At 35.6% G+C, this 19,559-nt stretch overlaps 1 protein-coding gene across 1 annotated transcript in view; it reads left to right on the forward strand.

Annotated features, from left to right (window-relative positions):
• The window catches only part of LOC120856559 (choline transporter-like protein 5), a 151,026-nt gene that overhangs the window by 116,092 nt on the left and 15,375 nt on the right, over positions 1 to 19,559 (forward strand). Inside the window, exons 11-16 of the mRNA XM_040231928.1 lie at positions 3,124 to 3,255; positions 6,850 to 6,949; positions 9,068 to 9,160; positions 9,628 to 9,715; positions 10,210 to 10,472; positions 10,957 to 11,051. Coding sequence (XP_040087862.1) covers positions 3,124 to 3,255; positions 6,850 to 6,949; positions 9,068 to 9,160; positions 9,628 to 9,715; positions 10,210 to 10,472; positions 10,957 to 11,051 — 771 coding nt within the window. The remainder of the gene's footprint in view (positions 1 to 3,123; positions 3,256 to 6,849; positions 6,950 to 9,067; positions 9,161 to 9,627; positions 9,716 to 10,209; positions 10,473 to 10,956; positions 11,052 to 19,559) is intronic.

The raw sequence follows: 19,559 nt of genomic DNA on the forward strand, positions 1-19,559 counted from the left end.
CCAAGAAGAATAAGGGAAGTGACATCCACATTTAGTCATATATTTTTTCATTTATTCATTCAACAAATATCAGTTGTGCAGCTGCTATATATAGGCACTATTCTAGGCTCTTGAGAAAGAACAGTAAACAAAAAGACAGAAGTTCTTACTCTCTTGATGCTCATAGCCTAAGCAAATTATCTATTAGAAGGTGATACTTGCCACAGAAAAAAAGAAATAATAGACACTGAAGGGGGATAGAGAGTAGCATGGTAGGGCAAGGAGTACAAATTGCAGTATTAGTAGGGTAGGCATTTTTGAGATGAGATCCAAGAAAACACTTGAAGGAGAAAATGGGATTAGCCCCTGGAGATACAGGAGAAGTTCCAGACAGTAAGTACAGTTAGAACAAAGTCTTAAATGTGGGAGCATGTTGAAGAAATGGTTAGAATGCTTACATGGATGAGTGGTACCAAATAAAGGAGATGAGGCATTTCTGGAGCACCAGAGACTTAGATTATTTTTACTCTGAGTGAAGTAGGGAGACAAGGTAGAGTTTTGAGCAGAGGAGAGATGTGAAATGATCATGACTTTAGTCCCTGGTGGCTCAGACAGTAAAGAATCTGCCTGCAAGGAGACCTGGGCTTGATCCCTGGGTCAGGAAGATTCCCTGGAGAAAGAAGTGGCAACCCATTCCAGTATTCTTGCCTGGAGAATCCCTTTGATGGAGGAGCCTGGCAGACTGCAGTCCATAGGGTCACACAGAATTGGATACAACTGAAGTGATTTAGCATGCACACATGAGACAGGAAAGGTGTGAGTGGAGCAAGCTTGGATTAGAAAGGGGATTGATCAGAAGTGTAATTTTGAATATGTGGAGTCTGAGATGTTTATTAGGCATTAAGATGGAGATGTCACATAGGCAGTTGAATATACAGTTGAATGTACAGAGTTAGAAAGAGATAGTTAGCCTAAATAAATATATTTAGGAATCAGGATTATTAGAGCCATGAGAATGGCTGAGATCACCAAGAAATTAGGTGTAGGTAGAGATGTGGACCAAAGACTGAGTTCAGAGGCCCTGCAACATTAAGAGGTCAGAGAGAAGATGGAACAGCAAAGACTACTGAGGAGAAACGGATCTTCTTTGAAAACTAAAAGGATGTGATGTCATAGAAGCCAAGTTAAAAAAAAAACAATGGAGAGGATGATGAACCATGTCAAATGAGGCAGATAGGTCAAGTAAGATAAGAACTGAGAATAGACTTTGGATACATAAATATGGCAAGACCATTGGTGTCTGATTAGGGTAGTTTTAGCAGCATAATGAGGAAGAAAAGCCTAATTAGAGTGGATTGAGGGAAGATTGGAGGAGAGGAATTATAGACAGACAATATTCATGGCTATTTGGGAGACTCATTGCAACGAGGGACAAGAAATCAGGCAGTGAATAGGGGTAAGACTGTCCAAAGTAGACTTTCTTTTGTTTTACTCTTTAAGGTGGGAGAAAGGAAAATATGCTTGTATATTGTTTGGAATGATACATTAGAGAGCAAGAAATTAATCATTGCAAAAGTTCAGAATACCAAAGACAAAATATTTTAAAAACGATCAGAGAGAAAAGACAGATTGCCTACAAAGGAACAGATAAGCTGAAGAAGACTTTTTGACAGCAACAAAAGGAGCAAAATAATACCTTCAAAGAGCTAAGAAAAAAATAATGGTCAGCCTATAGCTATACACTCAGCAAAACTCTCTTTCAAGAATGAGAGTAACATTGAAGATATTTTAAGATAAGTAAAAACTAGAGTTTACAAGAAGACATATATTAATACTAAAGGAGTGCCTACTTCTAGAGGGAAAAATGATTCAGCCAAAATGTATGAGATTTAAGAATGAAAGGTAAGCAGAGAAAATTAATTGGTAAATGTGTGACTCAGACAGTAAAGAATTCCCCTGCAATGCAGGAGACCTGGGTTCAATCCCTGGGTTGGGAAGATACCCTGGAGGAGGGCATGGCAACCCACTCCAGTATTCTTGCCTGGAAAATCCCCATGGACAGACGTGCCTGGCAGGCTATAGTCCATGGGGGTCACAAAGAGTTGGACATGACTGAGGGACTATCGGCACAGCACAGAACTTAAGAAACTTTGTACAAAATAATGATAATATCCAATTTTTTTGAGTTACAACTGTACATAAGTAAAATACAGAGGAATAATCAGACTGGGATGATTACTGAATAATGTAAGGTTCTTATATTTCCTGGATTGACTTTAGACTTGGTTAGTAAGTACACAGTCAATATTCAAGAGTAATTTATTCTAAAAATATAGTAGATATCTCTAAACCAGTAAAGGGGGAAAACAGAATATAAGTTAACAAACAAAAACTGATCAGTTTTTAAAGGACAACAATTGGAAGTGTTGATACAAAGTAGAACAGGAAATACAAAAACAAAGAAGGTTGAAACAAAAGTAGATATAGCAATACATTAAATATATTAAACTCATCAATTAGAATACAGAGATATCAGGTCAGATTAAAATATAAACATACAAATTGGAGCTGTGTTCTTTACAGAAGTTACAAAAACATAAGGAAATTGAAAGTTTGAAAGTGAAGGGATACAGAAAATACTGTATTCCTATGTATCTTCCCAGAGATACTTTAGGTATGCATAAGAAAATACATATATTATTTTTACTTCTTATATGAATTATAGAATATTTTATATAATTTTTATAATTTTATAATTTTTTACTTTTTTTCATTTAACAAAGCATCTAGTGATCATTCACTATCACTAGAGACTTTCTCCTGTTTATCTGGAAATACAGTATTCTGCTGTGCAAATATACTATAATATTTTTAACCAGTCATTACTGATGGACATTAAAGTTGTTTCTAATTAAAAGGACATTTAAAATCGGGTGTTGCCGTGGTCATGCAAAGAAAATACTGAAAAAATTTATATTGCATATGATAGTACATTTACACTGTTGGATGCACATAAAATATTTAATGTGTAAATAGGAATCTTTCCTTTGTAAAAATGACCATGCTAATCAATTTCATGTAGATGTATGCTTATATTTCAGAAAATAACATTTTATATTAGTCTACTTTTCTCTCTTTTTCAAGGAATATGGCGCTGTTATCTAGAATACAGCCGTCTTGAGGAGCAGCCAGGTTCTCACTTAAATGCATATACCATTGGGATTCAGACTGACATAAGCATGTACTTTCGCCTGAAACAAACATGGTTCGCACTTAGTGAGTGGATTTTAAAAATTTGCTTTGTTAAAATTGTAATAAGAAGAATGCATCTTTTCGTGTAAAGAAAACTTGGGTTGGTATAACTTGTTAAATACATCTATTAGTAACATCATTAAAATAAGTGTCTATAATACTACTAGCCATAGTAAATGGAAAGTCAATGAGGGGAATTTATTATGTAATTTTAGAAAATGTTACTGTACAATGATCTCAAGCTATTTGCCTTCAACTTAACATGAGTCAGATATAGACATTTATAGCCATTAATCTAATATCTAAGAAAGGTATTTTGAAAGGACAAAATGCTTGATATTTCAAACTTACATTTAAAAACAGAAAAAGTAAAAAGAAAATGAAGAAACAAGTTTTTCATGACAGGACTTTTAAACTACTTGTGATAAAATTGGAATAATAAGTAATTTTTACAAATTAACAGTTTTTAGTGTTTATTTAGATTGAGTTAGTTAAGGGTAAGAGTAACAGAATTTTGAAAGGTAGATGACTTCAAAGATGGCTTTAATAGTTTTTATTATACTATTCTTTGTTCTTTACAGAGATTCATGTTCTTTAATCAATATTTTTAAAATGATCTCTAATTACACGGTGCTTTAAAAAACAAATTTATCTTCCTATATTGTTGAAGTTAGAAAGCCAGACAAGACAAGCTTGAGGAAGCCTGGTAAGGAGCCCAGACAGCCTAAAAGGAGGGCAGTATCTTGGAGAGCATCATGATTCCAGAATGGATCCCTTAACATAAATCTGAAAACTTAATTTTGCCATTTCACCCAGAAGTCATTTGGGTAGCTTTCAGGGACAGGCTCACAGCATGTCACCAGAGTGGCATTGTATTTGTTTACACTATTAGGATACTCTCTCAGAACACAGACATATCCCACCGAGGACACTGCTTTCCTGAGCTCAAGGCACATGGCGAATAAGATTACTAATGACAAATTTTTTTTAGCAGAGACCCTTGGATAGTCTTGAGAGGTGTTTTCTTCAGGCTCATGCCAAGCTGGATGACCTACCCCCGCTGCACAGAAGCCCCCACCAGATTCCTGTGTCTGCTATATTCAGTATTTCTCTGTTCCTTGGATAGTGCTAACTCAAAATGCCAAATTCTTGCTCTTTGGGTTCCCATTTCTAGCTTTCATGCAGCTAATTCCCTTCAATAATATAACACATTAGTTTTTTCAAATATGTTTCAGAAGAACTTCATTGATAGCCATTTCTTTTTTTTTTTTTTGACTATAAAAATCAAGCATCTTGGGACTTATATCCTCATCCCTTTTCCTGAATTTGAGTGATTCTATATCCCTCAGCAGTCCACATACTGTTACCTATCATTTCTGAAGATGACAAATCTCATCCATTATGTACTGAAACCTCTAGTTTTACTCTCAGATGGATGTTAGTTACAGGTTCTGTGGTCATCCCGCTGCTTCTTTTAAGGATCTTTGACACAAAATCATTGAGATGATTAGAATCTGCCATTGGAAAAGTTAAGAGAGGTACTTTGAGGAAAATGCAGAGCTTGCTTTTATTTTCAAGTCTAAGAATACTTATCTTTCCTCAAATGAGTGTTAACTTTCATAATCCATTATGAAATAATATCAGACATTATTTGCTCTGTGCTTATAATTCTCAGCACCAGTGACAAGGGTATACATGTGAAATTATACTTATTGACAGAAACACTAAAAATATGTGGAGTAATACACATAAAAATGATCATTTTATGGGTCTTGGATTGTATTAGAAGATGGTTCTATTTTCATTTCTATTAATTATTCCAGCCTCCTTGATAAGGTTAGATTTATACCAGCTTCTCTGTAGGGTCTCGAAAAATATGTTTCTATTGTTTGCTCTTATTTAAACAAAGGGAGGGAATATATAAATTCAAAGGGGTGCTAAATTTCTTTAATATAACCATTTAAAATAATATAATTTTGTAAAAGTACAAATTTAATATTCAGTGTTCTTTTACAATGCGATTTTGGAACATAAAGTGACTGACACAGTTTATATTCTTAAGTTTATCCAAAGATGATAATGATTTTAGTTTAATATGGCTACACTCCACAGTTTTGGGCTCAGTGGAGCTTTAAAAGAATCAGTTATGCATAAAAACATAAATGTACAGTTGAAATAAAAGAAGATGTAGCAGGGAGATGTTACATTACTGAGAACCTCCCACATCTCTGGGTTAACTGGTTTCTCCTCACTTGGATATACTAACTGAGGTATGATAAACATCTGAATCTTAGTGGTATAACAATAGAATAAAATGAGTGTCCTATGTTTGGAAGTGTTCAGACATGAGCAGAATAACTAACAGGAATGTTGTAGAGTGGATCTTTTCATGGGTAGGAATTTAACTTTTCGTTAAGTTTCTTTCATGATTTCAGAATCTGTTATTAGCCATACTATATTCCTTAATTTAGACTCCACATCTTTTTACTTTTTAACATCTTTGAGGTCAGGATGAATTTTATAATCAATAGACAGACATTTAATAAAGGATTTTTTACTTTTCCTCAAAGGTTATTACTAAATTAAAGGTATGTCATAAAATTGAGGAATATAATAATTAGGGCTGTTTGGCTTCAAGTAAAAACAAACAAAGCTGGAGGCAAGGCAGAGGCATTTATTCTAAGAACAGAGAAGTGTCTCACCAAACTCCAAATAGCAGAAAAGCAGCTGGACTTCCAAGTGGACCTGGATCTAGGAAACAAAAAGCCAAAATGGAGCCAAGGTTTCCTCTACTTGCTCTCTTTCTTTACACTCGTACACTTTATTCTTTCTTCGCAGGTTCACTTACCTCACATAAATGTGGTTTTGACACAGTTAATGTGTATAACTCTTAGTTCAAGAGGCATACAAGCATCAATTCAAAACTAAACTAGACCTAAAGGAGTGGATTGAGGGGTGAGAGAGAGGCTCACGAGGGAGGGGTTATATGTATACTTAACAGTGATTCATGATGGTACAGCAGGAAAAAAAACTGAACTAGATTCCCTTAATTCTAACTCTCAGACTTTTATTACACAGCTTGGGTTGGCATTACACTCTGATTTTATCAAGGCACAAACTAAAAATGTGGGGTCACAAACTAAAACTCTGGTATCCCAGAACCTCACCCTATCCGTCAGCAAGATCAGTTAAGAGGCATTGTGAGCCTGGCAGCAGCTCAAAAACTTTGTTCTATAATGATTCTCTTACTCAAGGAAGTTTACAAGGGAAAACATCTAACATAGAGTTGTCTACAGCAGCCCTTCCTTTTCTTCTATGCCTATTTTCTCATTTCTACAAGTGGTGTGAAATGTTTCCATAGATAAAATGAAGCCTGTCCAACACAGTTGTTTAAATTCTAGCTAAAAGTTTTAATCCAGAATTTTTTTTTAAGCATTTCTCAAAGGTCTTAAAAGTGAATTTCTAAAACTGGCATCTTTGGAGAGAGGTAGCACTACTTAAATTATGAAGTGTCAGAGCTGGCAGAAATCATCCTGAACATCAGTCTAATGTTTGCACAGAAAGTTTGCTCTTTGGTTTGATTTGCATCACACACTAATATTTTTTTCCTGTTTAAAGTGATAATACTCTGCCTCCTTGAACTGTTCATCATCCTCATGCTGATCTTCCTCAGGACCCGAATCCGTATCTCCATCGCCCTGCTGAAGGAGGGGAGCAAGTAAGGCCTTGATGGAGAGACTTGCATAATGTATATCTGTCTTTCATATCAGTCACTGCTTATTTGTAGATGCCCCAGACTCTTTTCCCTTTAAGATGGCCTGTTAAATCTGCTTTCCATTCAAGAAAACTTGTTCAAGTTCAGACTTTGCCACATTTAAAAAAGTTCACACTAACAAGTCTTTCAAAATCCCCAAACACTGATTATCTTAGAGCAAAATAAAGCTAAAACCCGTGTAGTCTGTGCACTAGCACTTTTTTAAAACACCAAATATATGTTAGGAGGATAGCTTATATGAAAGTAAGTGATAGAGTGCTAATAAAAGTTAGTTATATTATATGTTGTATTGCTCCCATACTGAGTCATATATTAATACTGATGGTTGAGATCATTTGCAGAACTGTAGATCACTGTAATTCTATAAAGTCAAGTATATGCTCTTGCTAGTTTTGTATAAGTAACAAAATTTGCCAGTAGACAGAGTAATTGGTCTTAGCAGCACCAGACTATAGGTTTTTGTATCTACAGCTCTCAATTCAAGAACATTGTATACCCAGAGTCATTTTTATTTTAAAATGCTACAAAATAAACACAATTTTTCATAAAATTCATGGTGTGAGGTAATAACATCTACAGTTTCTAAACTTTTCCAAAAGGTCACTTGAAGATAATAAATTAAACTTTTGAACAATGCATGGAAACAATAAAGAAAGTATTACTAAAAGCCAACAGATCATGTCCTTTGTTACAAACAATGGAAACTGGGTTGTTAATGACCAAGGACCAAATTATTTTAAGTAGTCTTTAAGGATTGTTTTAACAAAACTGTCATCTATAATAATAATAGTGCCACCTAGAGCCAGTGTTTGAAATAGTTAACAAGCAGTTTGCTAAATTAAATCTGTCCTTCCCACAATAACTGAAGCCCTATCATTAGCCACTGAAAGCTACTTATTTGCTGGGTTATTCCTTAAATAATACGATATTGTACAATTCACTTATCCAACTGCTATGCCTCTAAATGTGTGTGTGTGCATGTGCGTGTTAAAGAGCAGTTACTACTGACAGATTAAAGATTTTTTTTTTTCAAAGGAAAATAAGAGCTGGAATAAATTGGCGTGAGAATACAAGGTAATCATAGGGATGCCCAGTATTTCACTCACATCAGTGTCTGGAGGAAAGAGAGAATAGCATAGTCTAAATAGTGAGGTGGAGAAGGTAACAAATAAAAAAAATGAATCTAAAATGTGTCAGTATGGGAATTCCCTAGTGGTCCAGTGGTTAGGGCTCTGCACTTCCACTGTAGAGGGCAAGGGTTCCATCAGCTGGTCCAGGAACTAAGATTATGCATGCCCCATGGCATGACTGAAGAAAAAAGTGTGTCAATGCATTAGGAGTGGAAATAGTTCTATTGTAGTTCTCAGTGGCTACATCAAACAACACAGAGTTAATTTAGTGTCATATGCTAAAAAATTATTCAAAAGTAGTAATAGAGTAACTAGGATGTGAATATTTTAGAAAGCATATCTTAGGAGGAAATATCAAAATAATCATTTATCTTGGAAAATGAAAGAGTTACTTGAAGGGTTGCTGTGTGGAAAAGGTGGTCATTTCTTCTCCAGAAGGTAGTGGATGTGAATTACAGGCAGGAGGAGAACTTCCTAATACTTTGGTTGTTAAGAAAATAGAATAAGCTGTGTCATATGAGACTAAGAAACATGTTCTGAAGACAGTTCAGAAGGGATTCTTGAATTAAAGATGGATTCTCACGTTTGATCAGATGATTGTCAAGATCCTCTGCAATTTTAAATGTCTAAACAAAAGGGAGAAATACCATGATTATAAAGCATGAAGTCTGTCTGAGTTAGACAGAAATAACCAAAGAGGAGAAGGTTTGGAGAACTTTTGGCAGGAATCAAACAGGAGCACTGAAAGAAAGCTATTAACTTGATAAATAAATAAAAATTAAAACCAACTATTACTTAATACCAGCAAAAAAGAGTCAATGGTTATTACCACTGTTCTTTGAATGAATTCAGTCTAGTTCTAAAAGATGAAATTTTAATTGAGAAATTGTAACTGTATCATTTTGAATTTCAACTATTTGTTTTATTTCAGAGCCATTGGATACATCCCTAGTACTTTAATTTATCCAGCTTTAACTTTCTTTTTCGTCTCAGTCTGCATTTCCTACTGGGCTGTGGTAGCACTGTATCCTTTGTTAATTGACTTCTTTAAACCTCAGGTCCATACTATTTCTCAGAAACTGGGAGTTTATATACCTCTTCATCCTGGAAAGACTAGAAATATCCTAAAGATATAATTGAAACGATGCTGATGATGATGGTGATGACTGCTAAGCTCTAAAAAAGTGAACCAATTGAATTTCCCCTCAAATAGGTCACATGGTAGGTTTTATTTTATCTTCACATATGGTACTTCTCCTTTGCAATACCTAAAAAGAAAAAAAACTCTTTTATATTTCATTGTTTTTAAGGGGCCACTCAGTGTACCTGACCCATGTTATATTACTCTGGGTCTTAAAATGAATGAATTATTAGATTATAAGTTTTTTGAAATTAGTCTTTCAGTACACTTTTGGGTTATTCACATATTATTTTCTTGTCCATTTATTCAATCTGCCAGCAAATAATTTAACCTTAATAGAGTTCACTCAGTTACTTGGCTACATCAGGGGCACCTATATACAAAGTCATAGCCCCACAAGGGCAATGTGAACATGAAAATAAAACCTGTGACCCAGTGGTGAGTAAAAGAAACTCTTTTATTTACTTTAATAAAGAACTCTACTACATTTCATCTAATAATTGTTGTAGGAATAATCCTGTAATAGGGACCCTGTACACTGATGAGGATCACTGTAGAGAAGGGGAGAGTGAGTCAGGTGTTAGCTGAAGAGTACTGAAAACAGTGGGTAGAACAGAGAGAAAACACTGCTATTGCCTGAGCTCACTTGTTGTGTCATATACCTAAGAATTATGTACAGTCAACAACCACACTAATACAGGTAAAATTATAGTGGATGCAGATTAATGAACATGTGATGGTAAAATGAGATACTTTTCCATAACTCAAGAAACAACTGTATAAAGTAATGTTATAGAAAATAGAAATAACAGCAGAAGCTAATAGAAGAGCAGGACAAGCAGTTGGGGGCTGCACAAGAGAATGCAGGGAAGGCATTGTCTTGGAATATTATTATCATATTATCCTTGTTGGTTTCTTTTTTCTGAGTGCAGGGTTTTAATACAACTGAAATTGCCAAAGCTTGCCCTGGGGCTCAGTGTCATTTTGCTTTCTATGGTGGAAAGAGCCTATATCATCAGTACATCACTACCTTCCAGTTACTCAATCTATTCGTCTTTCTCTGGCTTATAAACTTTGTCATTGCATTGGGTCAGTGTGCCCTTGCTGGTGCCTTTGCTTCTTATTATTGGGCCTTGAAAAAACCTGATGACATCCCACCCTATCCACTTTTTACTGCATTTGGACGAGCCATAAGGTAAGTTTCACATTGAACACTACATCTATCTTCCCAGTTATGTTTAGTGTGCTTATAATTCAAGTGGCAAGGTACTTGAGGTCAAAGGTATAATTCAAGATTCATGAATGTCCATGGCTTTGTTTGGTTTTATAGCCATCATTTTATTTTTAACCCCTACTCAGGCCAATCCTTCTAAAAGGTTACTGGAGTGAAAAAGTAGGGGAGGTCACTAAATTAAAGATTAAGGATGAATTTGTCTTTCTTCATTGCTCAGCTCAAACATAAAATCAATATAAAATGATAGGCTATTGGTATCATTTTTGTAGATGAAGTACAAAATGGATATTTATGGTTTAAAGGCCTCTATGGAAACCTTTGTCAATCTGAATAAGAGAGTAGAAGTTCTTTTCTATCAACCCTTTTACCAATAAAAATTAACTAACATCCTTTGTGTTCTTAGTAACAATATTTTAACCTTTATTCTCATTTTATCTTTGTCCAGATATCACACAGGATCCCTAGCATTTGGATCTTTAATTCTTGCAATAATTCAGATGTTCAGATTAATCCTAGAATACTTGGACAAACGTCTTCAAAGTAAGATTCTAGAATTCATCTTTTCTCAGACTTCCTGACTTCTGTGAATAGAGTAGACTGGATCAGGGATTGGGGGAACATAATGACTGTAACTTGGATCCAGTAATAGGGATGGATGTGGTCAGACTGGGGAGATGTTTAGAAGGAAAAGCCAACAGGACTTGTTGAGGGAGTGGGGATAGGAGCAGTGGTAAAGAAAAGAGAAAAAGTGTGTGATACTGAAAGCCACTCAGTTGTATCCGACTCTTTGTGACCCCATGGACTGTAGCCTACCAGGCTCCTCTGTCCATGGGATTCTCCAGGCAAGAATACTGGAGTGTGTTGCCATTTCCTTCTTCAAAAGTGTGTGATGTTACTTACTAAATTATGGAAGCCAGAAGGAACACAATTCAAAGAGATTAAAATTTGTGTTTTTGACAGGTTACTATTGAGAAGCATGGTGGGAATGTCAGGCAGTTCTAAGTCTAGAGTTCAAAACAGCACAGGCTTAAAATATAAATTGTGGATGTCATTTGCTCATACATGACACATACAGTTTACGAAAACATAAGCTGTTTAGAATGTACTTTAAAAGATTTTATTATTAATTGTCAAAATAATCTTGAAACAGAACAACAAAGTTGGAAAACATACAGTTCCTGATTTCAAAACTAAATATAAACCTACAGTAATCAATACAGTGTGGCACTGGTATAACAACAGACGTATAGATCTGAGATAGACTAGAGAGCCCTAAAATAAATGCTTACAAAAAGACTATTCAATGTGGGAGAGTTTCTTTCAACTAATGTAACAAAACTGGATATCTACATGCAAAAGAATGAACCCTTGCCTTACACCATATACATGAATTAACTCAAAATGGATCAAAGACAAACATAAAAGCTAAAACTATAAAAGTCTCAGAAGAAGGCATAGAAATAAATCTTCTTAACACTGGATTTAAAGATGATTTCTTAGATATGATACTAAAAACACAAAGGGAACAAAAGAAAAAAAGATAAATTACACTTCATCAATATTTTTAAGTGCTTGTACTTCAAAGGACATTATCAAGAAAGTAAAAAGACAACCCACAGAATGGGAGAAAATACTTGCAACTCATATACCAGATAAGCAACTAATATTTAGAATGTATAAATAACTCCTACAACTCAAAAATAACCTAATTCAATATGGGCAAAGGATTTTTTAAGTAAAATTTTTTCAGCTTGAGGTATAACTGACAAATAAAATTGTAATTTTTAAGTATACAAATGATGATTTAATGGGACCAGATGCCATGATCTTTCACATGTATACATTGTGACAGGATCCCCGCATTTAAAGTGGGACATTTTTTCCTTTTTTTGGTGGGCATGCTTAGGTTCTACTCTCCTAGAAAATTTCAATATACAATACAGTATCATCAACTGTAGTCATGTTTTACATTATATCCTAAAACCTATTCATCTTATAGCTAAAAGTTTATAAGCCTCTCCCAATTTCTTCCATGCCCAGCATGTGATAACCACCATTCTATTCAGTTTATATGCATTACAATCTTTCCCCCATGTATAAGCAATACCATGCATATTTGTTTTTGTCTGGCTTACCTCTCTTAGCATAATGCCCTTCAGGTTCAGCCATGTTATTGCAAAGGTAAGATTTCTTTCTTTTTTATGGCTAAATAATATTCCATTTATTTATATATACTTTATTTATTTAAATAAATATATATATTTATTTATTTATTCTATACTTTATTGATTGATGTACCTAATAAACTAAGATCATGGCATCTGGTCCCATCACTTCATGGGAAATAGATGTCAGACTTTATTTTTTGGGGCTCCAAAATCACTGCAGATGGTGATTGCAGCCATGAAATTAAAAGATGCTTACTCCTTGGAAGGAAAGCTATGACCAACCTAGATAGCACATTAAAAAGCAGAGACATTACTTTGCCGACTAAGGTCCATCTAGTCACAGCTATGGTTTTCCAGTGGTCGTGTATGGATGTGAGAGCTGGACTGTGAAGAAGGCTGAGTGCTGAAGAATTGATGCTTTTGAACTGTGGTGTTGAAGAAGACTCTTGAGAGTCCCTTGGACTGCAAGGAGATCCAAACAGTCCATTCTAAAGGAGATCAGCCCTGGATGTTCATTGGAAGGACTGATGCTGAAGCTGAAACTCTAATACTTTGGCCACCTGATGCGAAGAGCTGACTCACTGGAAAACACCCTGATGCTGGGAGGGATTGGGGGCAGGAGGAGAAGGGGATGACAGAGGATGAGATGGCTGGGTGGCATCACTGACTCGATGGACATGAGTTTGGGTGAACTCCAGCAGTTGGTGTGATAGACAGGGAGGCCTGGCATGCTGTGATTCATGGGGTCACAAAGAGTCGAACACAACTGAGCAACTGAACTGAACTGAACTGAACTGAATAGCACTTAGGTTGTTTCCATACACTGGATACTGTAAATAATGCTGCAATGAACACAGGAGTACAATTATCTCTTCAAGATAGTGATTTTGTTTCCCTCAATTATATATACAGAATTAGAATTGCTGGATCATATGGCAGTCCTATTTTTAATTTCTTAAGGGACCTCCATACTGTTTTCCATAGTGGATACATCAATTAACATTAACATTCGTACAAACAGTGTACAAGGGTTCCCTTTTCACTACATCTTACCAATACTTGTTATCTCTTGTAGTTTTGATAACAGATATGTGAACAGGTATGAGGTGACATCTCATTGAGGTTTTGATTTGCTTATCTCTGATATAAGTAATGTTGGACACCTTTTCATGCACCTACTGGCCATTTGTCTGTATTCTTTGAAACATCTACTCTGGTTCTTTACACATTTTTAATTTGGTTATTTGTTTTTTACTGTTGAATTCTATAAAGTCTTTGTATATTTTGAATATTAACCCTTTATCACATGTGGTTTGCAAATATTTTCTCCCATTCAGTGGGTTGCCTTTTCATTTTTCTGATGGTTTTCTTGCTGTGCAGAAGCTTTTTAGTTTAATGTAGCCTACTTGTTTAGTTTTGCTTTTGTTGCATTTGCCTTTTTTGGGTGTAAAATCTAAAAAGTCATTGCCAAGGCCAATGTCAAGGAACTTACCACTATAAAATATTGTAGGATTTTATGGTTTCAGGTTTTACATTCAAGTCTTTAATCTATTTTGCATTGATTATTCTGTGTGGTATAAGATAAGGGTCTAATTTCATTCTTTTGCATGTGGTTATCTGTTTTTCCTAACACCATTTATTAAAGAAACTGTCTTTTTCCCATTGTTTATTCTTGACTTCTTTGTCAAAAATTGACCATAGATGCATGGGTTATTTCTGGGCTCTCTTTTTTTATGCCAGTACCATACTGTTTTGATTACTTTAACTTTGTAAAAGAGTTTGGAACCAGAAAGTATAAGACTTTTAGCTTTGTTACTCTTTCTTAACTGCTTTGGTTATTTTGGATCTCTTGTGATGTTATACAAATTTTAGGATTGCTTTTCCTGTTTCTGTGAAAAATGGCATTGAAATTTTGATAGGAATTGCATGAAAGTTTTAGATTGCTTTGGGTACTATATACATTTTGTGCTGTGTGGTGCTTAGTTACTCAGTCAGGTCCAACTCTTTGCGACCCCATGGACTGTAGCCCACCAGGCTGCTCTGTCCATGGAAATTCTCCAGGCAAGAGTACTGGAGTGGGTTGCCATACCCTCCTCCAGGGGATCTTCCCAACCCAGGGATCGAAGCCAGGTCTCCCGCATTGCATGCAGATTCGTTACCATCTGAGCCACCAGGGAAGCCCAAGAATTATATTTTAAATGTACATTAAATTACATTTTAACAATATTAATTCTTTCAATCCATGAACATGGAATATATTCAACTTATTTGTTTCTTCATTCTTTTTTGTCAATAGCTCACAATTTTAATATACAAGTATTTCTCTTCATTTATATTTATTTCTAGTTATTTTATTGTTTTGATTTAATTGTAAATGAAGTTGTACTCAATTTCTATTTCCAATAATTAGTTGTTGGTATACAGAAAAACAACTGATTTTTGTATATTGATTTTATTACCTGAAACTCTACTTATTTCATGTATTAGCTTTAATTGTTTTTTTGGTGGAGACTGTAGAGTTTTCTTATGTAATATCATGTGATCTGCAAACAGAGACAATCTTTTTCCTTTCTGATTTGAATACATTTTATTTCTTTTACTTGCCTAATTGCTCTGACTGAGACTTCCAAGTTCTAAACTGAAAAAATGTGGCATTAGTGGGCATCCTTGTCTTGTACCTATTATTAGAGGAAAAGCTTTCAGCTTTTTACCATTGAGTATGATATTAGCTGTGGGTTTGTAAGAAATGGTCTTGGTTATGTTCAAGCCTTCCCTAACCAATTTACCAAGAAATTTTATTACAAAAGGAGGTTGAGTTTTGTCAAGTAATTTTTCTGCATCTATTGAGATAATCATATGATTTTTCACCTTCATTTTGTTAATGTTCAGTTTAGTTCAGTCGCTCAGTTGTGTCAGATTCTTTGCAACCCCATGAACCGCAGCACGCCAGGCATCCCTGTCCATCACCAACTCCCAGAGTCCACTCAAACTCATGTCCACTGAGTCAGGGATGCCATCCAACCATCTCATCCTCTGTCGTCCCCTTCTTCTCCTGCCTTCAATCTTTCTCAGCATCAGGGTCTTTTCAAACGAGTCAGCTCTTCGCATCATGTGGCCAAAGTATTGGAGTTTCAGCTTCAATTCCTTCCTTCCTTCAATTCCAGTTTCAGTTCCTTCCACTGAACACCCAGGACTGATCTCCTTTAGGATGGACTGGTTGGATCTCCTTGCAGTCCAAGGGACTCTCAAGAGACTTCTCTAACACCGCAGTTCAAAAGCATCAGTTCATCAGTGCTCAGCTTTCTTTATAGTCCAAATTTCACATCCATACATGACTACTGGAAAAACCATAGCCTTCACTAGACAGACCTTCATTGACCAAGAAATGTCTCTGCTTTTTAATATGGTATCTAGGTTGGCCATAACTTTCCTTCCAAGGAGTAAGCATCTTTTAATTTCATGGCTGCAATCACCATCTGCAGTGATTCTGGAGCCCCCCAAAATAAAGTCAGCCACTGTTTCTACTGTTTCCACTCTTTCTCCATCGATTTGCCGTGAAGTGATGGGGCTGGATGCCATGACCTTAGTTTTCTGAATGTTGAGTTTTAAGCCAACTTTTTCACTCTCCTCTTTCACTTTCATCAAGAGGCTCTTTGGTTCTTCTTCACTTTCTGCCATAAGGGTGGTGTCATCTGCATATCTGAGGTTATTGATATTTCTCCCAGCAATCTTGATTCCAGCTTGTGCTTCATCCAGCCCAGCATTTCTCATGATGTACTCTGTGAATAAGTTAAATAAGCAGGGTGACAACATACAGCCTTGACGTACTCCTTTTCCTATTTGGAACCAGTCTGTTGTTCCATGTCCAGTTCTAACTGTTGCTTCCTGACCTGCATACAGGTTTCTCAAGAGGCAGGTCAGGTGGTCTGGTATTCCCATCTCTTTAAGAATTTTCCACAGTTTATTGTGATCCACATAGTCAAAGGCTTTGGCATAGACAATAAAGCAGAAATAGATGTTTTTGTTAATGCGGAACATATTATTAATTTGCATATGGTGAACCATCCTTGCATCCTGGTATAAATCCTACTTGATTTTGGCATGTGACTCTTCTAATTTCATATTGAATTCAATTTGCTAATATTTTGTTGAGGATCTTTGCATTTATATTTATCAGGGATACCGGCCTATAATTTTCTTTTCTTGCAGTGTCCTTGTGTGGGTTTGGTATCAGGGTCATGCTGACCTCATAAAATGAGTTTGTAAATGTTCTCTCCACCTCTGTGGTTTGAGAGTTTGAGAAGAGTTATATTTATATTTATCTTTGAATGTTTGGTAAAATTTCACCAGTAAAGCCATTTGATCCTGGACTTTGCTTTGTTGGGAGGTTTTTGATTAATGATTCAAAATCTTTACTAGAAATTGATCTGTTCAGATTCTCATTTCCTTCATGATTCAGTTCAGCAAGTTATATGATTCTGTGAATTTATTCACTTCTTCTAGGTAGTCACATTGGTCAGTGTAAAATAGTAGTCATATGTAGTCATAGTAGTCAGTTATGATCCTTTACGTATGTTATCAGTCATAATGTTGCTTGTTTCAATTCTGAATTTATTAATATTTAAGTATTCTCTCCTTTTTAATCAATTAATCTAGTGAAAGGTTTGTCAATTCTATGCTTGCCAAAAAACAGCTGATATTTTCATATATCTTTTTTATTGTTTTTTCAGTCTCTTTCATTTATTTCCAGTCTGAGCTTTACTATTTCCTTTCTTATACTAACTTTGTACTTGGTTTCTTCTTTTTTTTCTAATTCCTTGAGGTGTGAAGTTAGGTTGTCTGAGATCATTTTTTAACAACATAGGTGTTTATTGCTGTGACCGTACCTCTTAGAACTGCTTTGGTGCATTCTGTATGCTTTGATGTGTTGCGTTTCTATTTCCAGTGTTTCAGGTTACTCTTTGATTTCACTTTTGATTTATTCCATCATCTCTTGATTATTCAGTGGCATGTTGTTTAATCTCCACACATTAGTGAATTTTCCAGTTTTGTTCTTGTAATTGACCTCTAGTTTCATGCTATTGTCTTTAGAAAAGAGGCTTGATATGATTTCAGACGTCTTGCATTTATTAGGACTTGTTCTGTGACCTAACATGATCTATCCTGGAGAATGCTCCATGTATACTTGAGAGGAATATGTATTCTGCTGTGGTTGCATGGAAAGTACTATAAATGTTAAGTCCATCTTAACATTTGTTAATATGTACTTAAGTCCAATGCTTCCTTTTTGATTTTCTATCTGGACAACCCATTGATAAAAATGGAATTTTGAAAACGTATGCTATTATTATATTGCTAAATATTACTTCTTTCATATCTATTTATATCTACTTTATATATTTAGGTGCTCCAATGTTAGGTGCATAAATATTTATAATTTCTATCTACTCTTCACAAATGGACCCTTTTTTCATCGTATAATGAGCTTTGTATCACAACAAACTGTGGAAAATTCTTAAAGAGATGGGAATACCAGACCACCTGACCTGCCTCTTGAGAAATCTATGCAGGTAAGGAAGCAACAGTTTGAACTGGACATGGAACAATAGACTGGTTCCAAATAGGGAAAGGAGTACGTCAAGGCTGTATGTTGTCACCCTGCTTATTTAACTTATATGCAGAGTACATCATGAGAAACACTGGGCTGGATGAAGCACAAGCTGGAATCAAGATTGCCAGGAGAAATATCAATCACCTCAGATATGCAGATGACACCACTCTTATGGCAGAAAGTGAATAACTAAAGAGCCTCTTGATGAAAGTGAAAGAGGAGAGTGAAAAAGTTGGCTTAAAACTCAACATTCAGAAAACTAAGGTCATGGCATCCAGTCTCATCACTTCGTGGCAAATAGAAGGGGAAACAGTGGAAACAGTGACAGATTTTATTTTGGGGGGCTCCAAAATCACTGCAGATGGTGACTGCAGCCATGAAATTTAAAGATGCTTACTCCTTGGAAGAAAAGTTATGACCAACCTGGACAGCATATTAAAAAGGAGAAACATTACTTTTCCAACAAAGTTCCATCTAGTCAAGGCTATGGTTTTTCCAGTAGTGATGTATGGATGTGAGAGTTGGACTATAAAGAAAGCTGAGTGCCAAAAAACTGATGCTTTAGAACTGTAGTTTTGGAGAAGATTCTTGAGAGTCCCTTGGGCTGCAAGGAGATCCAACCAGTCCATCCTAAAGGAAATCAGTCCTGAATATTCATTGGAAGGACTGATGCTGAAGCTGAAACTCCAATACTTTGGCCACCTGATGTAAAGAACTGACTCATTGGAAAAGACCCTGATGCTGGGAAAGATTGAAGGCAGGAGGAGAAGGGATGAAAGAGAATGAGATGGTTGGATGGCATTACTGAGTCAATGGACATGAGTTTGAGTGGACTCCAGGAGTTGGTGGTGGACAGGGAGGCCTGGTGTGCTGCAGTCCATGGGGTCACAGAGAGTTGAACATGACTGATAGACTGAACTGAACTGAATGAGCTTTGTGCCTTATTTCAGCTTTTGGTTTAAAGTCTCTTTTGATTGATACAAATATAGGTACACCTGATTTCTTTTGGCTTCCATTTTCATGGAAAAATCTTTTTCTAATATTTCACTTTTGGTCTAAGTATGTCTTTAAAGGTGAAATGAGGCTCCTGTAGGTAGCATATACTTGAATCTTTTAAAAAATTTTTCATTCAGCCACTCAGTCCTTTGACTGGAAAATTTAGTTCATTTACATAGTTGTAATTATTGAAAATTATAGACTTGCTTATTTCTATCTTGTTAACGGAACTGAACTGTTTTCTGTCTGTTTTAAAGTTTTTTGTTTTTTCTT

This window comes from Oryx dammah, unplaced genomic scaffold, assembly GCF_014754425.2.
Source record: "Oryx dammah isolate SB20612 unplaced genomic scaffold, SCBI_Odam_1.1 HiC_scaffold_28, whole genome shotgun sequence".
Taxonomy (NCBI): domain Eukaryota; kingdom Metazoa; phylum Chordata; class Mammalia; order Artiodactyla; family Bovidae; genus Oryx; species Oryx dammah.